The sequence below is a fragment of the Megachile rotundata genome, chromosome 3 (assembly GCF_050947335.1).
Source record: "Megachile rotundata isolate GNS110a chromosome 3, iyMegRotu1, whole genome shotgun sequence".
Taxonomy (NCBI): domain Eukaryota; kingdom Metazoa; phylum Arthropoda; class Insecta; order Hymenoptera; family Megachilidae; genus Megachile; species Megachile rotundata.
Genome location: NC_134985.1, coordinates 18,921,902 through 18,944,053, shown reverse-complemented (window position 1 = coordinate 18,944,053; position 22,152 = coordinate 18,921,902). Strand labels below are relative to the sequence as shown.

The following is a 22,152-nucleotide window of genomic DNA, read 5'->3' as shown; positions in this document are numbered from 1 at the left end:
GATATAGTCGTTTTAACGAAATGAAATTGTTATATACAAAGCCGTAATCGGATTACCACAGCAATCTCGAGGTGGATCGTGATACGCGAGGTTTCGCTAAATTACAGCTTACGTTTACTCAATTTTTTTACAATTAATTATTTCAGCGAAACAATCTCGGAGCAATTCGCTTACTACAATGTGAATTTCAGCGTACGTGAAAAATTGTACACTGCGTTTGAAGGTTTCTTCAGTTTTGTTGGAATATTTATTCTTATACAGTGATGACATTTATACTTACATGTTGATTACATTCTTATATACTGGTGATGATATTTATGCTTATACATTGGCGATGACATTTATACTTACATGATGAAGACATTCTACACTTTCTTGTACACGTGCTGTCTGAAGTTTATGATTCATACCTAAAACTGATTTTTAATGGCAAAGAAATTTAACGCGTGGAGATTCGGCGCATAGAAATTCCACGCGTGGAAATTCTACGCGTGGAGATTCCACGCGTGGAAATTTTACGCGTGGAGATTCAGCACATAGAAATTCGACGCGTGGAGATTCAGCGCATAGAAATTCGACGCGTGGCGATTCGGCGCATAGAAATTCCACGCGTGGAAATTCTACGCGTGGAGATTCGACGCATAGAAATTCGACGCGTGGCGATTCGGCGCATAGAAATTCCACGCGTGGAAATTCTACGCGTGGAGATTCAGCGCGTGGAGATACAGCGCGTGGAAGTATGACGCATGGAAATTCGGCGCATAGAGATTCCACGCTTGGAAATTCTCCGCATGGAGATTCGCCGCATAAAAAATTCCACGCATGGAAATTTCACAAGTCTGAAAGAGAAATTCTAGAATTTCAAAAAATTCCTACAACTTCAGAAGTATACCTCGGGAAAACCTAGAGCTAGGAATGCAAGAAAAACCTCCTTAGTAAAACATAACCTAACAATGAAATAATTAGTCAAAGAATACGTGGGTACAGGCATTCGTGCAAGAACGTCAATTGTGTCTGAGTTCAGTTAACGGAAAAAAAGTACACTGAGAACGAAGTTACAGTAAATCTTTAATTACCATCGGTCTCAAGGTGTCCGTTTTTTCGCGTGAAGGTATTCTCGTGCGGGGAAGATAATGACGCGTTTGTAATTACGCATATCGAGCCTGTCTGTAATTTTGTAATTGTAGAACAGAGAAACAGAAAAACGGTCTTCGAAATCACCGTGGTAACATCTGTCCGCGAGATTTCTCGGTAGAGCGCGGAACTATCTAAATGATAAAACGTCTGTTTATTAATAAACGAGTTTGTAATACGCTTGTACGTTGGGAAGGAAAAAATGAATCGGCCTTCAAAGCACATATTGGATAATACATAAAAACCGCTGTGATATAAACTGTCAGAGGGTCGATACCTATCGAGATGACTTCGATGATTAATGTTTCAACGATACTTGGCTAAATCGCCGAGTACCACACTTCGAAATTAATAGCTTTTGCGTAATAGATTTCGAAACTTCTTTCGACGCTTTCTATTTAACACTTCTGGGCGATGATCGAGTGTTACCGGAATTCGATGGCGGATACGGGTAATTCAGATTTTCTGCGATTACTAATTTGCATAATGAAGGAAAGCTTTGAGATTGTTCTACCTCGAGGTATAAAAACTTTTAATTATTTCGCTGATTATCGAGGAGTTACTGGAGCTACTTGCAATAGCGGTAACTCAAAATTAATTACACGAGAAGAAATATTTTTTCAACGCTTGTAATGATCGTAGATTACCTGGTTACTAAAAAAATAAATAAAGGCGAGGAACGAATAAAGTAAAACGGAATAAAATAAAACGTGAACAGAAAAAAATAACATTAGTGAATCCTGACGAGTAAAAAGAATTACACACGTCGCTTGAGTATTTTTTGATTGAACATCACCGTAACGAAAGAGTTAATTAACGCGGTGCCAAGTGAAAATCACCGTGCGTAAAACACATTATAATTTAAGATACCCAGACATTAAATTTTTCAATTCTACTATTCAATTTATTATTCCATACCAACGGACCACCGTGTTGGTTAAAAAACTGCCGTTTTATAAAAATCGTTCTCGTTTCTTCGAAACTTGTGTTCGAAGTAGTCGAACACCTTCCCTCGATACTTCAGCACCTGTTGCCAGCCGTGTTCCACGAAACGGCCTATATTCGCATAAATTCTACCAGTCCGTTGCGTGTTATGCGTGAGTGTTGCCGGTGGCAGTGAACACGTGTAAAATTCAGCCAAAGAATGCGTGTATCGATGATGTTCATGCGGTCGCACGCAGACCCCCTGTGGATATTTTCAAATGAAAAATTAGATTCCGCTGGAACACGGAACGATACCTTGAAAAAGAAGGACATTGACTCTTTTAGAGTCTTCTAGGTCTCCCTAGGTTCTCAGGGACTGGTCTCTCTAGGGTACAATCTTTCTCGTATATAATTTACCTAAGATGCAATCTGCGAGAGTACCACCCTATTAAATTTTTCAGGTCTAATTTTCCAAAGATCTCTCTAGGAATTTATATCTCTTTCCTTCAAATTTAATTTTGCTAGGGTCGAATGTTCATGGAGGTCAATCACCAAGTGCTATTCCTCTAGGGGTCTAATCCAACTCCCTAGAATCTCGAGGTGTCCAATATTCCTAGGGTTTCTTCTCTCTGAGATGAGATGTCCACGCGTTAAATTTCCACGCGTCATACTTCCACGCGCTGTATCTCCACGTGTAGAATTTCCACGCATGGAATTTCTATGCGCCGAATTTCCACGCGTAGAATTTCCACGCGTGGAATCTTTATGCGCCGAATCTCCACGCGTTGAATTTCCACGCGTCATACTTCCACGCGCTGTATCTCCACGCGTCGTATCTCCACGTGTAGAATTTCCACGCGATGTACCTCCACGCGCCGTATCTCCACGTTTAGAATTTACACGCGTGGAATTTCTATGCGCCGAATTTCCACGCGTAGAATTTCCACGCGTAGAATTTCCACGCGTAGAATCTCTATGCGCCGAATTTCCACGCGTAGAATTTCCACGCGTAGAAGTTCCACGCGTAGAATATCCACGCGTGGAATCTCTATGCGCCGAATTTCCACGCGTAGAATCTCTATGCGCCGAATTTCCACGCGTAGAATTTCCACGCGTAGAATTTCCACGCGTGGAATCTCTATGCGTCGAATTTCCACGCGTAGAATCTCTATGCGCCGAATTTCCACGCGTAGAATTTCCACGCGTAGAATTTCCACGCGTGGAATCTCTATGCGCCGAATTTCCACGCGTAGAATCTCTATGCGCCGAATTCCCACGCGTAGAATTTCCACGCGTCATACTTCCACGCGCTGTATCTCCACGCGTCGTATCTCCACGTGTAGAATTTCCACGCACTGTACCTCCACGCGCCGTATCTCCACGTTTAGAATTTCCACGCGTAGAATTTCTATGCGTCGAATCTCCGTGCGTGGAATATCCACGCATGGACTCTCTATGCGCCGAATCTCCACGCGTAGAATTTCATGTCCCTAGAATCCACTCTCTCAAATACCCAATATTCCCAGAGTCCACTCTCCCTAAGTCCACATCTCTCCACATCTCCATCTCTCTAGATCTCAATCTCCCTAAAATCTCACATCTCCCAATCCCACATCTTCCAATAACCTGACCTACACTTCAACTCCCAAATATTTCCCTAAACTCCCCGTTCTCGCCAGTACACTCCATCGCAGAAATTCAAAAGTTCCTATTGCACTCAAAAACATTCTTTTGACGTGAAATCGAGGAGCGTACAAAGGATCAAACACAGAGTAGAATTGGTGTCCCTTTCCGTACGCTTGGCTCGCTTCTGACAGGGAACTCGAGACGAGGGTTGTTCCTAAATCGAGACGTTTCTCTTTTTATTTCTCCCTCTTTCTGTTCGCTGGTCGAAACAACATTGTAACCTGACGCACTGCGGGGCTGTTCGCGCGTTTCGTAGCTAACACGAATAATCTTTGGTGGCCAACCACGGCCGGAGATGATTGATAACTCTGTTGTACGCCGTTATCAGCTGTGGCTTGCACGTTGTTATGTTCACGTCAGAAACGTGACGCTGATAGACGTACGGCTCTCCTTCTATCCTTTGTCTCTCGTCCTCTTCCCGTGCGTTCCGTTTCGTATCTTCACGTTCGACGTGCTTCCAAGCGACCTGTTGCCGTTAATTCGAACTTACACGCCGCCGTGTTAACCACGAATCTTGCTTTCCGGTTCGATGTTCTTTCTCTGCGCCTTTCTCTAATTCGTCATCCTCGTGTCAACTTAATCTTGCGCGCGGATAGACAGGAAAACAATCGGTGTCTTTTTCTTGTGGATTATTTACTGAAACAATCCTAGCAAGATTAATGGGGCAATTAGTAGATAAATTGACCCTGAGAGATACATGAACTTATTTATTTTATAGAACTATTTCGATAAAAGCAAGTCAATGATTTATGTAGACATAACAATCGCGAACGAGACAATAGCAACTGTAATTGAAACATAATACGGTAATGAACACCGGTGTAAAGAAGTCCCGTATCAAAGTACATGACACCGACCATCAAAGTGTTAAAAGATCACCAAGCGGAATCTATCATGGAACCACAGACTGCCAGCAGCGTTGGAGTTAATAGAATTCAAATTAACCACGCTAACTGCTTCATGATTAATCGCATCTCGATCGGGCAGCGTGTGTCATTTATCAAAACTCCGTTCGAACATATCCTTCGGGAGTGCTCGAAAAAACGAGGCCAAGGTTCGAACAAAGAACCAACAGCTCGGCGAACAACGGAGCACGATTCTTAGCGTCGTTCGGTCAGTTCTCAGTCACGAACCAATGGCTATGGTGGTGATTTCTCAGGGTCGAGCGCCAGCAATGGATTACAAGCGCCACTCTTTTCCTCTCGAACGAACCCTTTCGTGTTCTCTCTGTCGCGAACAATCGGTACATCCAGACCGGTTGAAAAGCGCCTGCATTTCTGCACGAAGCGAGAAATACAATCGAGAACCGGGTGCCTTCGGTTCTGCCTTCGTAACTCGGCTACTTGCGACTTTCGTATAAACAAACCGAGTTTACTTACCTTTTCATTCACCACTTTTATGTTTACGTTTCATTCAGTGGTTGCATTTTTGGGGTTGTGATGAGATTTGGGGAGGTGGGGGTTTGAGGGTTTGGGGATTGGGGATGTGAGGGTATGAAGATTTGGAGAGGTAGAGGGTTGGAGAGGTGGAGAGTTGGAGAGGTGGAGAGTTGGAGAGTTGGAGAGTTGGAGAGTTGGAGAGATGGAAATTTGGAGAGTTGGAAATTTGGAGAGTTGGGGATTTGGAGAGTTGGGGATTTGGAGAGTTGGGGATTTGGAGAGTTGGGGATTTGGAGAGTTGGGGAGTTGGAGAGTTGGGGATTTTGAGAGTTGGGGATTTGGAGAGTTGGGGATTTGGAGAGTTGGGGATTTGGAAAGTTGGGGAGTTGGAGAGTTGGAAATTTGGAGAATTGGGGATTTGGAGAGTTGGGGATTTGGAAAGTTGGAGAGTTGGAGAATTGGAAATTTGGAGAGTTGGAAATTTGAAGAGTTGGAAATTTGAAAAGTTGGAAATTTGTAGAGTTGGAAATTTGGAGAGTTGGAAATTTGGAGAGTTGGAAATTTAGAGAGTTGGAAATTTGAAGAGTTGGAAATTTGGAGAGTTGGAAATTTGAAGAGTTGGAAATTTGGAGAGTTGGAAAGTTGAAGAGTTGGAAATTTGGAGAGTTGGAAATTTGGAGAGTTGGAAAGTTGAAGAGTTGGAAATTTGGAGAGTTGGAAATTTGAAGAGTTGGAAATTTGGAGAGTTGGAAATTTGGAGAGTTGGAAAGTTGAAGAGTTGGAAATTTGGAGAGTTGGAAATTTGAAGAGTTGGAAATTTGGAGAGTTGGAAATTTGTAGAGTTGGAAATTTGGAGAGTTGGAAATTTGGAGAGTTGGAAATTTAGAAAGTTGGAAATTTGAAGAGTTGGAAATTTGGAGAGTTGGAAATTTAGAAAGCATAAAGTCCTCAAATGTCATCACCCTCCATTCGCAACTCCTCATCACATCACCCCCTCAATCCCTAAACCTAACACAAAGAACATCAAAAACCTACATAACATCTTCCTAATGCAATGAATTCTAAAACTAGAAATATTAATGGTCAATATCTAGTCCCCAGAAATCACCAATTAACGAACATCCAGCCCGCCACGTAAAAGGATTTCTCTCTTTTCCCCATCCAGCACTAGTACCCCGTTCTAAGAGATACACAGATAAAAGATAAATTATATCGCCTCTTCTATTTACAATCCGGCGACAGTAAAGTTGAGCATGAGTTCACTCGTTCTGCGGGAAACGCAGGTGATTAAGACTCTGAATTAAGAATCAAGCAGGAACATTTCATTAAAGTATTAAGATATCTCGGCGTATCAGAAGCTAATGAGCACAACGAACGGAGGACTTGTCACCACATCGGCACGAAAGTACTTTGCGAACTGTGAGAACCATGAAATGAACGATCTGGAAACTGGTTAAATGATCGTGTTCGGTAGCTGATTCGGAGAAAATCGAGTCGTGAAATGATTGCTCGAATAGGACAACTTCGATGCGAAAAACGATAGTTGAATGTTGAGAATGTAGAGGAGGTAACGTTAGGAGAATATAGGAAATTCTGAGTGTTAATTCTTTAACTTTTACTAATTTTAATTTAAGATGTTCCTATTTCTCTTCGAGAACGAAGAGAAAGTTTGGGTAGGTGTGCCGCGAAAATAATAGCAAAGATCATGTAATAAAGTTGCGGACATCCAGCTGAGCGGAAAATGGACGCGGTGAACGCAATCGTGGTCCAATTACGTGGCCCCTTCATTAAGGCGCGAACCCCCATGAGCTTATTTATTCGATACCGTTATACCAAACGAATCAAAAATTGCCGTCCGAGAAATTTGTTTGCCATGTTCAATAGACATCCAATTAATCTGACTAATTGCGAGATATCGTTTCCCATTTTCAGAGTAAATCGATTAATACCTGTCATCGCTGCTCGACTTTCTCTACTATAATTTCTATACTTGTTAACTATGACTAATCGTACCATTGTATATTCAATATGTATAACAAAAAATTATTCAAAAGTTTTTGAATATACAGCACTATTCAAAATTTTTTATAATTTTTTAAAGAGTGTACTTGCAACATAAAAACATATTACAAAGAATGTTTACGGTAAATGGTTTCGTTAATGACACCTAAACTCCACACAGAAAATCACAAGAAAATAGCAGAAATACGATCTAAATCTGGCAAGAAAGAACAAAGGAATTTCATGCAAAAGAAAAACAATCAAATATCCATAGTATCGCTGTGTAACGAGACCACTAACCTTCATAGTACATCTTTTTATTCCGTGTTCTTTCAGAATCACCGCAAAAAAATGACCAACCTGTTACGGTACGGTGATCCGCTAAAAACAGCGTCAAGTGTTTACTGCACCGGTTTAATCACTGTCTTTTGGTTTATTTTTCAGAAGCTCCTGGAGAACTCGGATGGGTGCTCACTCTGGTGATTGTTTCCCTAGTGTCAGCTGGGATCGGGGCGGTGGTCATGGTCACCCTCCTTCACTGTCGGAGGTTAGTATGATTCTTGGAAAATTATAGAAAAATTAAGGAGAGCGAATTGTGGGAATTTTGGGGTTTGGGGAATTAGGAATTTGGGAATTGGGGATTGGGGGATTGGGAGTTTGGGGATTTGGGGATTTGGGGATTGAGGGATTTGGAATTAGGGATTGGGAGATTGGGAGTTTGGGGATTTGGAGATTTGGGGATTTAGGGATTTAGGGATTTAGGGATTTGGGGATTTGGGGATTTGGGAGATTGGGAGTTTGGGGATTTGAGAATTTGAGGATTTGGAGATTTAGGGATTTGGGGATTGGGGGATAGGGAGTTTGGGGATTTGGGGATTGGGGGATAGGGAGTTTGGGGATTTGGGAATTTGAGGATTTGGAGATTTAGGGATTTGGGAATTTGGGGATTGAGGGATAGGGAGTTTGGAGATTTGGGAATTTGAGGATTTGGAGATTTAGGGATTTGGGAATTTGGGGATTGAGGGATAGGGAGTTTGGGGATTTGGGAATTTGAGGATTTGGGGATTGGGGGATAGGGAGTTTGGGAATTTGGAAATTTGAGGATTTGGGGATTGGGGGATAGGGAGTTTGGGAATTTGGAGATTTAGGGATTTGGGGATTTGTGACGGTGGACATTTAGTAACTTGCAATTTAAATTTAGGGTTTGTACGCTGGGGAATTTGGGGATTTGAAGTTCAAGAGATTTGAGAATTTGGGACTTGAAAATTTGGGCACTTGAGGAGCTGCAAATTTGCTAATTTGGTATCTTGAGGTTTGTGGATTAAGGAATTTGGAAATTTGAGTATTTGGGAATTAGTGAATTTGATCATTTAGGGTTTGTGAATTGGAGTTTTTGAGGACTTGGAGTTCAAGAGATTTGAGAATTTGAGGACTTAAATATTTGGCCATTTGAGGAGTTGCAAATTTGCTAATTTAAGATCTTGAGGTTTGTAGCTCGAGAATTTATGAATTTGTGAATTTGTTCACATAGAGTTTATGGATATAGGTGTTCAGGATTTAAGAATATGGTGTTTAGGTATTTGATAATTTGAACACTTAGAAATTTAGGAATACAAAAAATTGTAAATCTGGTCGTTTAAAAACTGAAAATTTTTGCGGATTTAGTTTGTAGATACAAAGATTAGAAACTGTGAACGTGTGTTCACATCGAAACATGAGCTATCAATACAAGTCATAGTATCGGTAGATCTGTAACTGTTCTCCGGATCAACGTAATTCATCGTTTTATCAGTAAATCGTAGAAAAGTTGTTCTCAGCTATCATTGAACTTGAATTCAATCAGACTTCCTGATAGGGGATTTATCCGGTCGATCGCGGAATTTCGAATCGAAATACGAGAGCGTAAACACCTGCTCGATCGGTTCCCGTGAGATTGCCTTCGAAATCCATACAAAGAGGCAGAAGATCAGCGGCGCATCTCGATACGGATCGGCGATCAGGTAGATTCGTGGAATGATCGCGGTTTATAAGCTGGCTGGCAGCAGCCGATCGATTTCCCTTAAATTACCACCTACCCGCAATGCATCAAAATCGAAAGGGAACCGAACCGTAATAAAGCAGGGTGAACCGGTTACTAACTAGATCGCTTCGATTTGGATTCGCCGCGTGTCAGGCAAAAACAATCGGGAGGAAACAATGAAAAAAGGTGCGGACACTCGTAAACGCAGCTGCCCCATTTCGTTACGCCCTGATCAGCAACGGGGAATCTTTATTGCGGGCCACTTCCTCTGATTCTTGAAAAAAGATACAACTTCTGAGATTAACGTTTATACTCTAATTGCTTATTAATAAATATGTATATTCTTAATTCGCACTTTTATTCAGAGATCGCGATTTTTACCGTTCTGGTTTGTAATTGGGAGATTATCTTTGAAGTACTGCACTGCTGTATCAAATTAATTGTTTCAAAAGATAGTATTACTGTTCATTATTTACTCGAGATATGTCATGAAAAGTATGCATCATTGTGTATATACAGTATTTTTATTCCATCATGTCTTCCAAAATTGCAAGTCTATGCAATTGCAAGTCTATGCAATCTGTATCTTCAGATTTACAATTTCTGTGCTTGAAATTTTTAATAAAATCGTGCTTTCCTTTTGTGTTGCAGATTGAAGAGCACCGGTGGGAGAGGTAAGATCAGTTTCACGGATTACAATAAAATGCACGTTTTTACGATGAGTCTGGCAGGTATTTTGAGCTGTACTTATTAATAGAGATAATAGGATTACTTGTAAGCTGCTTATCGAGTTCGCGGTTAAGTCCACTTTGGATTCTTGTCAGTACACTTATCTCTTTATCTCCATAATATAATAAATTATTACCGTGACGATGTTTTTGTTGGAACTGGAATTAGTCACCATTCGCCGCGTTAATCACATATAATTACACGGATTCCTTTTCATTTTCGTTTTAACATAACACTCTTGCTCACAGCCGTTCTTTAATGATAATAGAATTTTAAATTGCCATATAGGCAGTAATTACCCGTACCGGTCATAGAAAATTGGTACAATAGGTAGACGTAGCAATCGGAACGCGTTACGACCCTAATCACAGCCGCGATTATGACGAAGCTCTGACAGATCGTATGATTTGCAATTATCCTAGATCCCCTACAGAGATATCGATTTACGATCCTACCTATTCGATTCCTTTATCCGTTGCTAAAATATGATATCCACCTTTTAATCGTTCCTCATTCAACCCCTCTTTACGAGTATTCTTTGGAACCTGTATTCAACAACCTCGCCACGTGTGCCGTCACCATTATGCCTAAGTTTTATGAAAAACATGCCGTGTCATAGTAATCAGAGATTAGGGCATAGATCACATAGGGAAATTACCTAGATTGACATGTAAAAGCTACGGTCACATTCATGCATTTATGGAGGAAACCCAGTTAGATCCGACCCTTAAGAGATTTCATTCTAAGAAGATTCTAAGTCGTATTAAAGGAGAGGAAGATGGAAGACGAACTAGGAAGATGAAGTCCTATGAGGTTCTAGAGTGATATTGAACGTAGATGAAACCTAGACAGGGTGAAACATAGAACCTCTACCTTCACACCTTAACCACGTTAGTTTTTTAAGTAGAATATATGGTGGAAGGGTTTCGAGCTCATCCCTACAGAATATTTCTGTCTGGCAAACGCACTGATCGTTCAACCGCAATTCTCGTTTTCTCGACACAATGTGCTAACCTTGAGAGGCGCATCCGGATGTCTTACGTGGACATCAGCAGCTTGTCCGTCTGATCAAAGCTGAAGAGGAGAAAGACACACGGGCCTCACACAGTCTGGCGACGTGGAGCGTCGATTGGTGCAAACGAGAAGCATAGTAGAGCCGTGGCGTCGAGTGTCAGCGTCGATTGGAGTTTAATTAGTTCGCATAATGAAAGCCGTTCACGGCGGTATATTCAGCTCGTGCACACGTTAAAGGGTAAAGCGACTCGGCTCGACTCGACGCGACACGACGCGACGTACGGGCGACATAAAGGACAGTGAAACGCGTCTAATTAACTTTCTGATTTAAAATCACCCGCGGCACGATACGATCAACGTGGCTGGGACCAGAGAGAACGAAGAAAGGAGGAGGATCGAGGTTGAGAACGAGGGCAGATAGAAGAAGAGGAGAGCAGAGAGGGGCAAACCTTACTGCCCGGCTGGCTGCCGGCCTGGGTATACAAGGGTCACTCGAATTAATTATCCGACACTCGTTTTACCGAACCTCCCTGAACTCCGTCGTCGATCCACGATTCGACTTAAGCGGCCTTCACACCGAAACTTCGTGATCGATTCTATTCGGTTACGCTTACTATAATTGGACGCCGATCATTATGGAACACTCCGTACGACTAATTGGAACGAATCGACACACAAGGTTAATTAAGCTAAACAATCGACGACACTGTCCGGAAAAATCTAGCCTATACTTAAAAATCGTTTACGTGTTTGGATAACAGGAACCGTTGCGCAATGTTCGTCATTAAAAACTCGTGAACACGCCTTTCACGAAATTCTAAATTATATATTGTGTCACGTGTACAGCTGTGGACAGAAATTTGGGATTAGAAGGATGTCCGAATATGGCGATGAAAAGATGATGTAGATCATTTTCGATAATTAATGATGCTATGGAAAATTATTGAAAATGGTGATTTGAAGAGTGAATATATGAAACTTCTTTCGAATGGGAAGTTTTACTCTTGTAAACAAATTTGTATTCACTTTGAGGTCCAAGATATCGTTGAACGTTAACAAATATTTTAACACAAAGGTGTCTTAAACTTCTGTCCACTACTGTACTTACGTCCTATTAAAGTAGTAGTTACCTACTACTTTATTTCTGATCCTCAACAAGAGTGGACGTCCCAACCTGCCATTTCCTCTCTCCCCTATTAATTACGTGAAAACCGGGGTGATTAACGTCGCACGACATCCTGTTAGACCATTTATCCCGGGTTCGTGTAAACTTGTCAAATGGCGAAATTACAGCTGTACACGTACACGAATGTAATTGGAATTCTGGCACAGTTATCCTGCAGTAAACGCGCGTTAATGTTGCTGGTGCAATTTCATATCGTTGAGAGGGGAGGAAAAAAAGGAATTAATGAAACATCGTTGAAACGTACAACCGTGCGTAAGAATTGCCACGAATGCCAACGAACAAGAGAGGCGTTAATGGACGGCTGAAAGGGGCTGGTTGCGCAAAAAAAAGACGAGATCCGTACACGTTAGGTTCCCGGCACGATCGACGGAACACAATGGCGATTCGAGAGCCGGGTAGAATAGGTGAATCGAATCCGTTAATCGGCTTATCGCGCGTTTCTTCGCTCGATACGCCGAATCGGCCTCTGCTCCCTCGAAAGCTCCACGACAAGGATCTGGTGTTCGTTGAAAGGGTATTCAGACTAACATTAACCCTTTTCGATACCGAGGGCGCGTACCTACCTTCTTCAGAGACGAATAGTCGTTTTAGAGTGAATACGGTATTTACACTCGCGACGTTAATTTTGCAGATCAAAAACTCATTACGATTAATCCTTTCACTGCTAAAGTCGTATACACCCTTCACATGTACACAGAACATATTTATGGACTTACGAGTTTATATTTCTTTTTCACCATCGTGTATCGAATATCAACTAAGATTTCAAATACCAAGAAAATCATGAAAATTCAACTCGACAAACACATTCCAGCGTTTAAGTCAGAAGTTCTTTCATCACTAATATCGCCTTTCGCGTCAATGTTTCCAACACGATGACGCGCTAGAAAGAATCACGATCGAGTTGCAGCTAACCGGTCGAAAGAATATCAGCCAGAATGAATCTGGACCCTAAAGGATCACGCACGGTTGCCAAGAAATAGAATCCTGGTAGGTGTTCGAATCTACTAGATCGTGAGGAGAACACTTGCCTTCCCGCTGTCACGACACGCCACGATTTTCACGCGTCCCGTTTGCCGGGCTATCGCATCCGTCAACCAATTAATATTCGAACCATCCAATCCGGTAAATCACGCGGGTTAACGCGTCCGTCGAACAACAACCAGAAGCGACAGCCTGGAAAAAATACGGATCCGATTACCTCACCTAGTGGATGGGAACTATGGTGTAATCATTGTGGAAACGGTGCGTACACTCCACTGCAGCGTAGGCATCCCTTGAATAATCAGAAGAAATGTAATATGTTGACTATATTTGAACATATTACTCCCAAATTTCCAAGTACTCTAAGCTAAGTGTTATAACTTAACAAACAACGATATCTCCTTACTCCACCACTTATGCTGAGAAGTGAACCATGCCTGTGAGTGTACAGCGCATTGCAGCTTTCTGATTCCCGATTATACGGTCGACAATGTGGCAGAAAGAGAGCCTAAGAATGCTCATGACAGATCGATGTTCAATTATAAAGGGAGAACTGGCCCTCGAACGATGTAACAAACCGGATAAATCGGCACCGCCTTATTTACGATAGCAATAAACTGCTTCACGCCTGCCATGGAACGCTAAATCGTCGTACGTCGATGCGTTCACCGTCTGAATGCCGGGGAGGACTGCTACGTCGGACGATAAATAACGCGATTACAGCTTGACGTAATCGATTGCACTCGGATTTCTAGCCACTCGAGCGCAAATGAAGTCGCGCGACCATCCTTTCCAATGATGAAGCACCGCGTTCCACGAGCGGCACGTAATGAATGGAAGGTTGATTAGGGTCGCGGAACAGAGTGTCCACGGCAATTGAAATCTTTGTAACGTCGCGGAGCTGTTGGTAATTGGCCCCCTATCCGCCTTGGATTCGCGTGGCTTTGATCGAACGGCTAGGAACAGTTCTTCGTCGGATAATGAAGGACAAATTTCTTCGATGACGCATGTCTTGTAGCAGAAAAGTCAGGATAGTGACTAACAACTATAACCTTCTGCCATGTAGGAGGTATTCGAGGAGTAGTTGAAATCGTACAACCATCTCGATGTAAACTACGGACTGATACTAACCTAACCCGATAAACTCGAGATTGAATTCCGATCGTGAATAATCCGATCGTACATCTTCGCAGGATTTTGTACGTGGCTGTATCTGAAATATTTGCAGTTCGACGGCCGAGAAACGCACAAAACATTCTCGATTACCTCATACATTAAAAGACTTCGCGTGAACGTCCGCAGGGTTCGCGTCTCTCCATTACCAGGCAATCTCGTGGTCGTTGCATAGATCCTAATTATGCAAATGACGGTGTAACGGCTCGTTATAAATATCCACGAACCGTACAGGACGGAATTAAATTTCTGCTCGAGTCCGTCACCCTGCTTCTCATTCTGCTACGTTAGAGCGCATCAGCGATTATCCCGGTGAGTTTCTCAGAAGAGGAGGAAGAAGAGGAAGAAAATAGCGTTTAGACGAGACACGAAGAGGAGAGAGATTATACCCGTTGCACGCGTTGCTTTCTGTCGCTGGTGTAAGGCCAGCGATAAACGAAAACCAGTCTCTCTCGCTCGTCGCTGGCAAGTGACAGCCGCCAAGAATCGTCCAGGACGACGAAAAGCGCCGATCACCGGACAACGAGGAGCCCCGTACGTGCGTAGGTTATACGGCGCGCCAACGAGGATTCCCATAATCTCGTTTTTTCTCATGCTTACTTCGCCACGAGGCGGCATCTCTGATCTATGAATTCCGAATTCCTTTTTTTCTTACTCGTATCCCCTTCTCGCCCCTTTTTTTCTTTCTCGATTTCTTCATCCGCCCCACTCGATCTCTTACCATCCACCCCATACACGGCCGCGTTTCTATGAGGGTCGCATGACAGCGCGATGACGGGCGCACAATGAGGCCATACAGAAAACTGCCGCTTTTTTTTTTCTTCGGACTCATGTCATAATGATTCGTGGTTCCTGCGTACCTACGTTACGCGTGTGTAATATATCTATGACCCGTACGTGTACCTATATACACGATCGTGTAACGTAACAGGATTCTGTCCGAACGATCACCTGGCACTTCACGAGCTTCGTATACCGAGCTTCGACCCTTCTCGACTGAAACTCGAGCACGACTTTCGCGTACCGATCCTTACCAACGAATTTTCCAGGACAACGAACCTCACGTGGGACACGAACCTTTGTTTCTTGTTCCAGCGAGCTGCTGCAGCGTCGGCGTCGAGGACTCGAACGCTCAGGAAGCCGGTGCCACAGCTGGTGGAGGCGGGTCTGGCGGTGGCGTGGCCGTTATACCGGATCGACCACCCTTAGAACTCGATAAGCTACCGCCTTATCACGACGTTGCTCCTACTCCTGGTATGCCTAATTGATAATTAACTTACGAGGAACATTACCCAAGTGATACTCTTCTAGGATGAAATATTTATGTATCAATTGAAATTAAAGGATCACTTGCGTAGTTGTTCTTGGTAGCGAAACAGTTGACGACCATTTTGCCCGCGATAAGCATAAGATCAAAAATTTAAGTTGGTATCGGTAGCTGTGCTACTCGAATAACTTCAGCAGTCAAATACTCGAATACCTTGATACTCACAAGGCAACGACCTTCGAGACATTGCAACTGACCAAATTCTCAAATTTCCATGTCCTCAGATTCCTAAATCCCCAAACGCCTATAAAGATGTTGAACCAATGTCTCGAAGATCGAGTGTCTTGTAACAAGTATCCAAATGTTCGAGTAATTGACACCGAGTTATTCGGGTATTTCGAGTAGTTACCTTTTGAGAATCGTGAAAAATTTGTTAGGAAATTGGTTGAAAAAAAATGGAACGTAATTCCAATTTTCCTGGTTGGATTTGATTGAAGGGCACAATGTGTGGTCGTGGTTAGGCTCGCGACGTGGCGGTGGTACGCCAGGAGTCGTCACGACGCCTCTTTCTCTTCCGCAACATAGACGGGCGATGAATCTTCCAGTGGAGAACCACTACACCCACATGCAAACGGACGAAGCGCTGTACGCAGAACTGGACTCTCAGGCCGCGAGCTACGCTAGCGATCTGCAGCTACAAATGAGAGGAAGCTCGACATACGGTACAACTTCCGGCGGGCAGGACGACGAGTACCACGAGTTGGACGCCGCGAGGTTACATCGTCATTACGGCGGAGGCAACGGGGACGGATCTCTCCGAGGGGATACGCTTCGAACCCGCCATAGTAAAAGGTAAGTAAATTAATCCTCGTAATTAAGCTTTTATTTGTCGTCTCGATCTCTGAAATATTACAATTTAGTAATTTCAATCGATCAACCGTAATTGTACGGTTTCTTTCTCGGGTTCGAAATGATACCCTCTAACGTGATCACGTAACGATAATAGCACAGGCTCTGATCTTATTACTTTTGACCATAATGTCTGCGAAAGAAACATTATTAATTCCTTTCATAAGCAATTAAACGTAAATATTTGAACGAAAAGAGAGTATCGTATACATCAGTGTTTATGGGCTTGAACAACCGGTTTAGCGGATACATATCGAACATGGAAAAACTACATTGCTATATAGAGTGTTCCTTCTGACGATGATGACTTGTTAGATCCTTCCAAAACACTTCATACTTGCACCATTTCTACTTGCACAAATGACATATCTTAATTGAAAAATAATCTCAATCGAACAGTCATTCGTAACCAAAATATTATAACTCTTCGAAAAATCCTGAATATCGAACACCCGGTAGATTCCGTATCCTTCATCAAATCTCGTATAACCTATAAATTTCTATAACCATATTCTAAATAAGAGCAAGAAAGATGCGATCGGTCAATTTCATAGACTAGAAAATAAAGCAGACAGACGATCAACGGTTTATCGTAAACGCTAATCGATTCCTGGACGTTGGGTAACATCGTAATCCGATGTTTTCAGGTTACAAGAACCGGATTACGAGATGTACGAGAACGGGCCGTCGACTCCGGTGCCGCCGGGTCAGATACAACATCATCATCACCACCATCACCACCACAATCATCACCATCATCATCCGGAGTTACGGATCGGTAGCAGGAACGGTGAACATCCGTCGTATCAGAACACAGCGTACACCGGAAGCGACGCTGAACCGGATGGTCCGACGTTGAGCAGCGCACCCAGCAGCGCTTACTATAGTGACCTTAGCTCCAATTCCACGAACCAGCAGATGCCTGCAGCCGCTTCGGCGACCAACACGAACCTTCATCTAAACTCTCAGGGTCTGGAGAGTTCGCAGTATCGATTGGCGGCGATTAACGAAAGTTCAGTGCCTTCGGACTACATCTAAACGTTCAAACTGGTGAAGTGAGGATTAGTCTGTTCGAATGTTCCTTTAAGTTGTGACGAGGTGTTACTGGAAAGTGCGAATCTTGGTTGTGAATCGTTTGGAAGTGGAGCTTTCGATGGTGCTCTATTTATTTTTCTACGAAGACTTGGAAGACTTTAATGATGTGGACTGAGGTAGTTTGAACGAAGATGAGATGATGGAAGTTTATGGGTGACTGTAGACAAAAATTTAATTTAATCGAAAACTATTGAGTCTGATTGACGAAAGTTCTGTTCTAATTCACTGTGGCTATCAACGTGTTAAGAAATAGCAGACGAATTGCAGGAATTTCTTTGAGGAAGCCAGTGCCATAATTTTCAATTTGCAGTTCTCACATTTCGAATAGACTCAGAAATTGATACTTATCAAACATGCGAATGGTGCAGTTACAGCGAAAGCGACTTCCGTCGAATTAGCATTCCGAATAAACGAACAATAAATTTCTACGAGATTAATTACCCGGCAGGAAACGCTATCACCGTAACCGCAACATAACTTTCGTACAAATTAATCAAGCTCGATGAAACAATTAATTGTTACGTTACGCAAGGAAACGTGCAGCTTGTAACGCGACTTCTGAACAAATCAGAAGCCACATTTGCAAACTGTGAACCGTGAACGAACGTCATTATTGTTCTGCTCTCAGGGAATGGCCGTCCATAGTGAATTAGTCTTCCGGTTTATTAGTACGAATGTATCTCACGTGTACGTAACTCGTGTTATTCTGATCTGATGCAATAGTGCGACTAGGAACAATCGAGCGTTATTTCGTGCCTTAATAGAGCTCACTCGCGAATGCGAGATCGGAGAATCGCAGAGGTAACGAAAACGAGTTTCATAACGAGATCGAGTGCAATGAAGTCGTTTCGAGGAACAAGTGTTTCGTAATTTGACGTTTCAAGACTTTCAATAAGCACCTTTGGTAACTCTACCCTCGTATTTCGAGCGAAATGACTCAAGATCATGCTTCAACTTTTTAGCTGAAAATAATTTCTGGAAGTCTTCTAAATTCCTAATGCAAATTTTTAAATTTCAATATTTCAGATTTATAAACTTTTAATGTTTCAAATTTATAAATATTCAATGTTTCGAATATCTGAATGTGAATATCTGAATCTTAATTCTCGATTTGCAAATTAAAAAGACTTCGATAAACGTAACACGGTGCACAGTACTATATTAACGTTAGTGAGAAGCTCGTTTCGCGATATCGTGTGAAAGTATTCGTCAGTGAATCGTTAAACAGGATTCCCGGCCTTCGTCAAGCTCAATCGTTTATCTTCGACCCTCGTTCACCGCTGGAATTAATTCGTTTCACCCGATTCGGCAGGACTCGTTTAATCGTCGCCGTCGTGTTCTCTTAATTACCTTCCCTTCGGACAGTCCCGATTGTTCCTTCGACAGAACACGAACTGGAAGAGACATTCTACCTTGGGATTCTCCGCAGAGTCCGCTTTTACGTCTTTCATTTGTGTCTCACCTGCGCCAGCCTGTCCACGCGCAATCACTGCACACCTTCCCGACTCGTAGCCACTCTTTACCGCCCTGGCTGATACAAATTCACCTGTTACACATTGACTTTGATATTTTAACTGAAACTCTCGCATTGCAAAATTTTGTTAGAAACTCATGAACCCTTTGCGCGAGGTGACTCTCAGTCACCATTTTATTTAATACAATAATTTGAAACAAGCATTTTTTAACTGATTCTTTAATATGACACGTGTGATGTATAGTGAAAGAATAATGGAAATTATTAGTAGAAAAATAACCTCAAAAGAATTCATTTAACTTTTTAACTAAGTTTTAAAGTTGTTTGTAAACAGTCAAATAATCTTCGAGTGCAAAGGGTTAAAAATTTAAGAATTTTATAATGTTCAAAGTTATAAATTTCTGAACCTCGCTTTCCCAAAATGTTCAAACCTCAACATCGCCAAAGCTGAACTACAAATCTCCAAATTGTTATGTCGGTGAATTTGAAAATCTATCAAGCAAACATCAACAAATGACAAGGATATTTTCTCCTATATTGCTATTTTCTTAAGAGAAAAATGTCTCGAGTGTACACAATGGTTTCCTGGCGAGTATCCCTCAGTATCGAAAGGGTTAATCGTTTCCGTATCGCGATAAATCGCCGTAAATTGCACGGGGCAACCGTGAGCTCATAAATTACCGCGGCCCTCGATGGCGGAGTACAAAGAATCGCAATTGACCAAAAACCGTTTCGCGGCCCAGAATCATTCACAGCTTCTCCTCTCGTTTATACGCACGCACACGCGTGCAGGAAACACGGAGTGTGCAACAACAGATGCAACAATGCACTCTCTCGCGGGCACGGAATAATTAATTGCACTCCCTCGCGACCACAATGGCGGTAAGGAGAGATGGCCAGCTCGGTACCGGCGCATTATTTAGTCGAAAAAAATCCCACGAACGCACGGTGCGGCACCGTTGGATGGGTAACTCTTATCGTGGTCATGTTACGCGAACGGGAACGTATTACGGAATTCGTTGGTATCCGAGCTTAATTGAGGCCCACCTTCGTCTACCGGCATCTTCCGCATTTGTGTGAGCGGCTCGTAATCGGCCTCGTAGCTGAACGGGGAAGTTTATGCGAAGGCGTAACGTCGTAGAGTCTTGAAAGTAACAGTAAATATTTTGCTGCGTTCGCTGGGTTCATTTTGCACAAACAATATATTTCATCACTCTATACATTAAATATAGAAATACATTAAACTGTCACAATAAAATAATTATTTTTGTTAAAGAATTTGAAAATTTTTTAAGGAGAAAAATTTGACTAGAAATGAAAGATAATTTTCCCCGTACAAATTCAATTAAATTTTGTGCAAATATATCTGCACCCAGCTTAACAGGTTCCGCCATAAAAATGGCTGTCGATGAATACATGCCAAGGAATGTTTCAATAACAACGAGCGTTATTTTCCTGATACATACCTTTGGAAATTCAAGAAATCTCCGAATGGCTCCTTCAAAGCACCGTTCTCAAGACGCATCCTCATTCATCGAGCAAGTGCAACGGAATCGCCACTGCGGAGGTATGGGAATCCACTTTGCTGGAATCCCGCAAAATTCTCGACCCTCGAGTTGTTTCGGTAAACCTCCCAAGATCGTGTCTAATATACAAATCCATTAATAGTATCGAAATGATTCGGATGTGCCATACCATCGGGATTCTAACCCCTTGATCTTTGTACAATTTAGCTTATCCGTAGATGAAACTTGTTTTATCCGGTGAAAATCATATCGAAATTTTATTCTGTGGACGATCAACTATGTTTTGCAAACATGGAGATATTTTAGAATGTACACCATTGCAAATTGTGAAAGGATGAACTTATTTTGTTGTCGTGTATGAATATAATTAAGTTTAGGTTCTGTCTAGTTCAAAAGACTTCTTAAATTCGTTCTAACGGAGAATCATTCCGATAGAATTAAGAGGTTAAGAGATAACGATTTGTAAGAGGTCCGATGAAACACTCTGTATAAGTTGTGCAGCGATGCAAGGATGCGTCCGAAGGGTAGGGCTGTAAGAAAACGTTAGGACCCGCCCTGGCTGAGCACACACCACCTTCGTTCCTGCTACGGGATATATAAATTATACATGTAAATATACGGGCGGCCAGGACCGAGAAAGATCGAACCGTGAGATATCGAGATATGTGTTGGCGACCCGCACACCTCGCCGCTCCTTTCTTACCTTCTTCTTGTGCTCTTCGTTCTCTCCGTTGCCGCGTTACGCCAGCTCGCACGCATAAACTCACGCATCTACGTGCCTATGGCGAATACCTTTGTCGCCGATGCCACCGAAACGTACACGCATACCGTTCCCGCTAATTCCTATGCATTTTTCGAATTACCGCTGAAATCGAGACAGTCTTACGTTACTCACTGTCCACCGGAAAAATGCTACTGGAATGAATATTGTACTTAACACGGTTTCTGTTTGACGGCGGGGTAAATATCCGCAGAATGTTCGGCTAAGTGCACGCGAGGAAGAACTAAAGTGATTTTTTTGTTAAAAAGGGAAGAATGACAGTGTATCTCCTGTTTTAATTGCAAATTTCATTTTCGAAACACAAAGTAGAGGTGTCAAAGAAAAATGTAGAAATAGATAGGGAAATTATGTTATGGACAAGTGTTCGAATATGCGTACTGACGTAAGTACGGTTAGTTATGTTGAAATGCACTGCAAAAAACTGATACCTATTAAATGCATCATTGCGAAACGACAGGAAACCTGCGATTTATCTTAGAAACTTCGATCGCGACATATACTTGATAATACGTATCAACGAGAGGCCCTGAGCTATTTTCATAATCGAAAAGAAAATGTATCGAGATTTTATCGTCAATGTTCCTGTCACGAGTAAATACCGAATTTGTACTTTTGCGCTGGTGTAACTAGGAGGAATACCTCAGTTTGGAAATTTTGCAGATTGACAAATTGTTAAGCTCAGTTTCTCAAATTCCCAAATTGTTTATCAAATTTCCAGATTTGCAAAATTTCAAATTTGTACCCTAATTGCTTATGAGCGATTAATTCACAAATTGTTAAACACCCAAGTTTCTCAAATTCTCAGCTTGTTTATCAAACTAAATTTGCAAAATTTCAAATTTGTTCCCTAATTGCCTATAAGTGAAACTA

At 42.2% G+C, this 22,152-nt stretch overlaps 1 protein-coding gene across 3 annotated transcripts in view; it reads left to right on the top strand.

Moving 5' to 3' along the window:
* The window catches only part of LOC100877367 (uncharacterized), an 81,916-nt gene extending 60,684 nt beyond the window's left edge, over positions 1–21,232 (top strand). For 2 of the 3 annotated variants that reach the window (XM_076530114.1, XM_012290801.2), the window contains exons 3-7: positions 7,569–7,671; positions 9,796–9,818; positions 15,326–15,484; positions 15,995–16,349; positions 17,054–21,232. In XM_076530114.1, coding sequence (XP_076386229.1) covers positions 7,569–7,671; positions 9,796–9,818; positions 15,326–15,484; positions 15,995–16,349; positions 17,054–17,444 — 1,031 coding nt within the window. In that variant the 3' untranslated portion in view covers positions 17,445–21,232. The remainder of the gene's footprint in view (positions 1–7,568; positions 7,672–9,795; positions 9,819–15,325; positions 15,485–15,994; positions 16,350–17,053) is intronic. The other variant, XM_076530115.1, reaches the window with a different exon arrangement.
* The last annotated feature ends 920 nt before the right edge of the window (positions 21,233–22,152 follow it).